Source organism: Aquarana catesbeiana, linkage group LG05 (assembly GCF_042186555.1).
Source record: "Aquarana catesbeiana isolate 2022-GZ linkage group LG05, ASM4218655v1, whole genome shotgun sequence".
Lineage (NCBI taxonomy): Eukaryota > Metazoa > Chordata > Amphibia > Anura > Ranidae > Aquarana > Aquarana catesbeiana.
The window spans coordinates 115,393,617-115,402,158 of NC_133328.1; the positions used below are offsets into that span (position 1 = coordinate 115,393,617).

Consider the following 8,542-nt stretch of genomic DNA (forward strand, 5'->3'; position numbering starts at 1 on the left):
ATCAAAAAGACTAGTGTGGTATATCAAGTAAACTGTGACACACCCCACGCATAAATAACAGTGTGTAAGATAAAGACAAATTAAGTGAAAAAAACTACAGTATGTGCAACACCTGCCCTCATGAAAAAGTGCAGCGTGTATTCGCTCCTTGGTGAACCAAAAATAAATCAAGAACTGGGTGAATCAAAAAAATTGTTGGAATGGAAAGGAATTCCCAAACAAACTATCAAAAAATCTTTAAAATCATATATTAATCGTAATAAACATCAATAGTGCATAAACTAAAAAACGGTAGTGTATAAATAAAATTGAAATCTATAATCACAAATGCACATAAGAAAATTAAAAGTTCATCATAAATCTAGAGTCCACAGAAATGTCCCACAGAATATAAGTAAATTGTAAAAAAGGCCTATGGTGCAAAATTCTTCATAAGGTGCAAATGGTGAGTCTTTTAAAATTCTAGCAATGATCTTAATGCCGTGAAGTCCTCCTGTCATCCAAAACGCCCCCCAATGTGCCCTCACTCACCAAAGGGGGACACCCCTACAGGGGTATCTGGCCTGTCAGCTGTATCTCGCAGCTATGGTCCTTGGTAGGGGCTCCTATTCGGATCTCCACTCTCGGTGTCCGGGCTGGCTCCAATCAATCTCCACAAGCACATCCATAAAAAATAAAAATGAATCCCATCGCGTAATTCCGTAAAAAATAAAAGGCTTTATTGAATATACTAAAATCAGACTAACAATATCCCACTGCCTGGTTCGCAGTCAGGCTGTGTGGGAGAAAACAGTGCGGTGTGGCGTGCGTTCCACCGCTCGTTCCACACCCGGAAGCAAAAACAATAGGACAAGACGTATGCGTATCACTTGGCCACGCCTTACGCGTTTCGTCATCAGACGTCATCTGAGGCGCGGCCATCTTGGTACTCCATACGTCTTATATATGCGATGGAGGCGCCAGGAGGCCAATCATGGTGGAAGATCCACCCCTCAACTGTGATGGAATAAATCCATAGTGCCATCTAGTGGGTGAAAAGAAGACTACTTGTGTTTGGTTGTATACGGCGCCTCCATCATAAGCCAGAAGTAAGAGAAGAAAGGGATATTAAAAGCAAATAAACAATTCTAATGCACTGGTACAAAAGTACATTAACAAAAACATTCAGAAGGGTAATCAATAAATCTGCAGAATGTATATATAAAAATAAAAATGAAAAAAAATAAAAATGAAAATAAATTACATAAATTGCATGTATGAGTGGATAATTCAAAACTGAACGTTACACGCATTAAGGGGAAAAAAGGGGAAAGAAAAAAGGGGAGAGAAAGGACCTAAGTCCTGAGGTGGAAATTCTATTCCCCCATAGAGATCAATACGACCAATGGCCTAAAGCTATGGAATATATATTAATATAAACATATCAAAAATTAATATAAACATATAAAATATATAAAATATAAAAAATATGAAAAATAGAAGATACAAAATGTGATGTATTACATGCATATACCATACAGAGTGGGCCTACGGCCAAACTATCCAATATATCCTCATAGGTATTGCCCTCTATGTATAAAAAGGGAGCATCTAGAAGGGTGGATAAAACCTAAATAAAAATGAAAAAATTTTTTTTTGAAAAAAATTATGAATAAAAATATACATAAAAGATATAAAAATTTATTATAAGTAGAATCTAATTAATGTGTATATACAGAAAGGAAGGATGCCTAGGCTGTAAAATGACAACCAACAATATGTGGCCTACACCTATAGACCTATAACAATCCTGAGGGGGACCTGCAGTTAAAAGTTAGATAGAAAACAGTTCAGGTCTATCTCTACATTGAGTCCCCTAGGGACCAGGCAATTAAGGCGATGTATCCATCTGGTTTCATTCTGAGAAATTAGTTTTTTCTTGTTGCCTCCCCTCCATTGTTCCTTAATAGTGTCAATGCCGTAGAATATCAAACCAGATGGATCCCTATGGTGATATTCATCAAAGTGCCTAGAAAGATTGTGTTTAGGGAACCCCTTTTTGATATTATTAATATGTTCCCTAATGCGTACACGTAGGGGTCTTGTGGTCCGGCCCACATATTGTAGTCGGCACGGACACTCGATGACGTATGTAACATGGGTGGTATCACAGGTGACAAGCTCCCTGATATCGTATTCCTTACCACTCCTTGATTTGAAAGAGGTCCTCTTCTTAGGTTGCCTCTTACTAACCCTACACCCCAAGCACTTCTGGCACCTATAAAAACCTTTCATATCGGCAAACAATTTCACACTACTGGGGGGATCAACAACATTCTGTACCAGATGGTTTCTGAGTGTTGGTGCTCTCCTATAAATAAATCGGGGTTTCTTAGTAAGAATTTTCCCTAAGGTCCTATCTGATCTTAAAATTGGCCAGTACTTCCTTATTATGTATTCCATGGACCTATATTGGTTATTAAAACCTGTTATGAAAGCTATATCGTCTGGGGAATTTTTACTGTTGCACTGTTCCTTTCCCAACAAGGAATCCCGATCGAATTTTTGTATCTCCTCCTTCAATTTAACTAAAGGGTCAATTCTATAACCTTTATCCACAAATTTCTTAATTAAGGCATCAGCTTGATCTCTAAAATCCTCAATGTTCCGGCAATTCCTCCTTATTCTCAAAAGTTGTCCCTTAGGTATGTTCTCTTTCCATTTCGGATGGTGACAACTGGAGGTGGGTATATACCCGTTGCGATCCGTTACCTTAAAAAACGTTTTGGTGGATAATTCATCACCCTGTTTGAAGATCTGCAAATCCAAATATTCTATCATATCATAATTGGATTTACCAGTAAATGAGATACCGTAATCATTCCGGTTGAGTTCATCTAAGAAATCCTGAAATGACTCTGAACTCCCCGCCCATACAATGATTACATCGTCTATGTACCGACGATAAAATTTGATTTCAGGCCTGCTTCTACCATAAATGTAACGTTCCTCCAACATGTCCATGAATAAATTTGCCACGCTCGGTGCATACTTAGCACCCATGGCTACACCTTTTTTCTGAACATAAAATTCTTTCTGATACCAGAAATAATTACTCTCCATTGCCAGTTGAAGACCCTCCAATATAAATTGGATTTGTTGGTGTCTAAGACCTGATCTCTCATGTAGGGCTTTCTCAACCCCTTTTAATCCATCCTTCTGTGAAATACTGGTGTAAAGGGAATTGACGTCTATCGTTGCCAATAGACAATGTTCAATCCCAGAAATCCCTTTGAGTTCATTAATAAGTTGTGTACTATCCTTCAGGTAGGATTTGCCCTTCACTACTAGCGGTTTTAGAAATTGATCGATGTATTCACCTAGTCTCGAAAATAGGGAATCCACTCCACTAACAATTGGTCTGCCCGGTGGTTTGTTCAACCTCTTATGTATTTTGGGCAAATAATACAGGACGGGAGTTTTCGAGGATTCCGGAACTAGATACTTCGTTTCCTTCTTATTCAAGATACCTATTTCTCTACCTTTTTTCACAAATCTTCTCAGACTCTTCATATATTGTGGTTTGGGGTTACTTTTCAATTGTTTATACGTATTTTCGACCCTCAGTAAGTTGTTCATCTCTTCCTCATAATCCCCCTTTTTTAGTATTACTAACCCACCCCCCTTGTCAGCGGGTCGTATCACCACTTCCTTCCTTTTACCGAGTTGTTGAATTGTTTTCCATATATGCTTACTTTTCGTTTTTTTCTTTTCCATTTTGGCCAGGTCGTTTTCCACCATCCGTTTGAAGGCTCCAATACACTGGTCCCCTGGCACCTTGGGATTAAAGATGGAATTGTTCCTAAGCTTGGTATGGACAAAACCATCTGTTTCCATTATAGGGATGGTTTCCTTATTCAGGGCATAGTGTTTCTTGATCTTTAGTTTCCTAATAAATTTTTGTAGATCAATATACACTTCAAATTTGTCAATGCCCTTCTCTGGTGCGTATTTCAGTCCTAAGTCTAAAATCTTTAGTTCATCTTCTGTAAAAACAGCATCACTTAGATTAAAAATACCCTGGCCTAGTACTCCCTTCTTCTTTTTCTGCTTCCCTCCTCGTTTTCCTCTGGTCTGTTTCTTTCGTTGCCTCTGTAGAGGTAATCCGGTTCCCTCTCTGTCATCCTGTTCCTCCCGCTCATGGAATTCATACGTGGATGTTGTGGGGCGTTTTGGATGACAGGAGGACTTCACGGCATTAAGATCATTGCTAGAATTTTAAAAGACTCACCATTTGCACCTTATGAAGAATTTTGCACCATAGGCCTTTTTTACAATTTACTTATATTCTGTGGGACATTTCTGTGGACTCTAGATTTATGATGAACTTTTAATTTTCTTATGTGCATTTGTGATTATAGATTTCAATTTTATTTATACACTACCGTTTTTTAGTTTATGCACTATTGATGTTTATTACGATTAATATATGATTTTAAAGATTTTTTGATAGTTTGTTTGGGAATTCCTTTCCATTCCAACAATTTTTTTGATTCACCCAGTTCTTGATTTATTTTTGGTTCACCAAGGAGCGAATACACGCTGCACTTTTTCATGAGGGCAGGTGTTGCACATACTGTAGTTTTTTTCACTTAATTTGTCTTTATCTTACACACTGTTATTTATGCGTGGGGTGTGTCACAGTTTACTTGATATACCACACTAGTCTTTTTGATTTTAGTGGAACAGCGCCAATCACCCCTGTTTTCTGACTCTAATCTTTTTGGAATTGCACATTAGTGCGATTCTGTGCTGGGGGGCAGCAGTTCCTCCTTTTTTTACCTAAGCGCGGAACTATTGGTTTTACATATCTTTTGGTCACCTCATAGGTGTACACGGAAGTTCTGCTGCTATGGATATATTTGGGTATATGTCTAATCGCAATATAGACCTTACTGGGATTTTTAGTCAACAACAGGTTAATAATGCACAGGATATGAATGGCCTGTTTAGGCAGCTTAGACACTCTCTTGAAAAGCAACTTAGGGTCTGGTGGGATATTGCTACCCTGGAGACTTATATTGGGGAGAACATGACACCTAGAAGATTGAGGTGGGATTTGAACCCCAATGATAGTTTGGATGATGTCACCCTAATGGAGGAATGGTATTCCTTCTTCTCCAAGTGTGAGAAGGAACTTCTGGGGAAAATTGTCAGAAGGAGACAGTTTAAGTTAAGGGGGATTGAGGATACCATTAATGAGATAAAGTCACTATTATTGCCATATAGTAGCCAGAGTGATTATAAGATCAAAGAGAGGGAGTTGCAAGAAATAATTAAGAAATATGATGCAGACATTCAGGCTAAAAAACAAAAAAAGTTTAAAAGGGATGTTCTAGACTACACCAACAAAAAAGTCTATAAATGGCAGCTGGACCTTGGGGAAGTGACTGAAGACCCGGGTGAAATTTCCATGGATGAGGATTCCCATGATGAATCGAATGGGGGGGACATCCCGGATCCCATTACGTTGAGGCAAACCAGGTTTGAACAAGGACCCTTAACGAGAAGAGAAGGTAGCCCCAGGACCCCGAATCATCTACAGAGATATGCTGACAACAGGAGGGAACCATACCAAGTGCAAAATCCTGGGAGATCCCCACGGACTCCTAGGTATAATGTACCCACACAGAATAGATTTTCCCCTTTGAGGGAAGGCAGACAAAATATACCCCAATGGGGGTTCAGGAACAGAAGGGACCATCAGGAGGAAAGGGATTTTCAGCATGGAAGACCCCGAGACAGACCTCCTGGGAGATGGAATGCCAGAGTGCAATATCATCCACCAGGTTGGCGAGGGACACAGAGAGATTTTTACCATTCACCAAGAAGAGGCCCACCAGTGGGTATGAACAGAACACAGAGGGCGAACGGTTATCCAGGATATCAGTCCCCACAACATCCACGTATGAATTCCATGAGCGGGAGGAACAGGATGACAGAGAGGGAACCGGATTACCTCTACAGAGGCAACGAAAGAAACAGACCAGAGGAAAACGAGGAGGGAAGCAGAAAAAGAAGAAGGGAGTACTAGGCCAGGGTATTTTTAATCTAAGTGATGCTGTTTTTACAGAAGATGAACTAAAGATTTTAGACTTAGGACTGAAATACGCACCAGAGAAGGGCATTGACAAATTTGAAGTGTATATTGATCTACAAAAATTTATTAGGAAACTAAAGATCAAGAAACACTATGCCCTGAATAAGGAAACCATCCCTATAATGGAAACAGATGGTTTTGTCCATACCAAGCTTAGGAACAATTCCATCTTTAATCCCAAGGTGCCAGGGGACCAGTGTATTGGAGCCTTCAAACGGATGGTGGAAAACGACCTGGCCAAAATGGAAAAGAAAAAAACGAAAAGTAAGCATATATGGAAAACAATTCAACAACTCGGTAAAAGGAAGGAAGTGGTGATACGACCCGCTGACAAGGGGGGTGGGTTAGTAATACTAAAAAAGGGGGATTATGAGGAAGAGATGAACAACTTACTGAGGGTCGAAAATACGTATAAACAATTGAAAAGTAACCCCAAACCACAATATATGAAGAGTCTGAGAAGATTTGTGAAAAAAGGTAGAGAAATAGGTATCTTGAATAAGAAGGAAACGAAGTATCTAGTTCCGGAATCCTCGAAAACTCCCGTCCTGTATTATTTGCCCAAAATACATAAGAGGTTGAACAAACCACCGGGCAGACCAATTGTTAGTGGAGTGGATTCCCTATTTTCGAGACTAGGTGAATACATCGATCAATTTCTAAAACCGCTAGTAGTGAAGGGCAAATCCTACCTGAAGGATAGTACACAACTTATTAATGAACTCAAAGGGATTTCTGGGATTGAACATTGTCTATTGGCAACGATAGACGTCAATTCCCTTTACACCAGTATTTCACAGAAGGATGGATTAAAAGGGGTTGAGAAAGCCCTACATGAGAGATCAGGTCTTAGACACCAACAAATCCAATTTATATTGGAGGGTCTTCAACTGGCAATGGAGAGTAATTATTTCTGGTATCAGAAAGAATTTTATGTTCAGAAAAAAGGTGTAGCCATGGGTGCTAAGTATGCACCGAGCGTGGCAAATTTATTCATGGACATGTTGGAGGAACGTTACATTTATGGTAGAAGCAGGCCTGAAATCAAATTTTATCGTCGGTACATAGACGATGTAATCATTGTATGGGCGGGGAGTTCAGAGTCATTTCAGGATTTCTTAGATGAACTCAACCGGAATGATTACGGTATCTCATTTACTGGTAAATCCAATTATGATATGATAGAATATTTGGATTTGCAGATCTTCAAACAGGGTGATGAATTATCCACCAAAACGTTTTTTAAGGTAACGGATCGCAACGGGTATATACCCACCTCCAGTTGTCACCATCCGAAATGGAAAGAGAACATACCTAAGGGACAACTTTTGAGAATAAGGAGGAATTGCCGGAACATTGAGGATTTTAGAGATCAAGCTGATGCCTTAATTAAGAAATTTGTGGATAAAGGTTATAGAATTGACCCTTTAGTTAAATTGAAGGAGGAGATACAAAAATTCGATCGGGATTCCTTGTTGGGAAAGGAACAGTGCAACAGTAAAAATTCCCCAGACGATATAGCTTTCATAACAGGTTTTAATAACCAATATAGGTCCATGGAATACATAATAAGGAAGTACTGGCCAATTTTAAGATCAGATAGGACCTTAGGGAAAATTCTTACTAAGAAACCCCGATTTATTTATAGGAGAGCACCAACACTCAGAAACCATCTGGTACAGAATGTTGTTGATCCCCCCAGTAGTGTGAAATTGTTTGCCGATATGAAAGGTTTTTATAGGTGCCAGAAGTGCTTGGGGTGTAGGGTTAGTAAGAGGCAACCTAAGAAGAGGACCTCTTTCAAATCAAGGAGTGGTAAGGAATACGATATCAGGGAGCTTGTCACCTGTGATACCACCCATGTTACATACGTCATCGAGTGTCCGTGCCGACTACAATATGTGGGCCGGACCACAAGACCCCTACGTGTACGCATTAGGGAACATATTAATAATATCAAAAAGGGGTTCCCTAAACACAATCTTTCTAGGCACTTTGATGAATATCACCATAGGGATCCATCTGGTTTGATATTCTACGGCATTGACACTATTAAGGAACAATGGAGGGGAGGCAACAAGAAAAAACTAATTTCTCAGAATGAAACCAGATGGATACATCGCCTTAATTGCCTGGTCCCTAGGGGACTCAATGTAGAGATAGACCTGAACTGTGTTCTATCTAACTTTTAACTGCAGGTCCCCCTCAGGATTGTTATAGGTCTATAGGTGTAGGCCACATATTGTTGGTTGTCATTTTACAGCCTAGGCATCCTTCCTTTCTGTATATACACATTAATTAGATTCTACTTATAATAAATTTTTATATCTTTTATGTATATTTTTATTCATAATTTTTTTCAAAAAAAAATTTTTTCATTTTTATTTAGGTTTTATCCACCCT

At 39.2% G+C, this 8,542-nt stretch overlaps 1 protein-coding gene across 1 annotated transcript; it reads left to right on the plus strand.

The window, feature by feature from the left end:
- The first annotated feature begins 92 nt into the window (after positions 1–92).
- On the plus strand, positions 93–8,331 carry LOC141145952 (uncharacterized). Its single transcript, XM_073632744.1, has 2 exons — positions 93–1,833; positions 5,197–8,331. The coding sequence occupies exon 2, from the start codon at positions 5,716–5,718 to the stop codon at positions 8,329–8,331; it is 2,616 nt and encodes an 871-aa protein (XP_073488845.1). The 5' UTR covers positions 93–1,833; positions 5,197–5,715.
- The last annotated feature ends 211 nt before the right edge of the window (positions 8,332–8,542 follow it).

Excerpts from the sequence above, each read along its gene's own strand:
- LOC141145952 (XM_073632744.1), top strand. The coding sequence starts at position 5,716 with ATGGGGGTTCAGGAACAGAAGGGACCATCAGGAGGAAAGGGATTTTCA.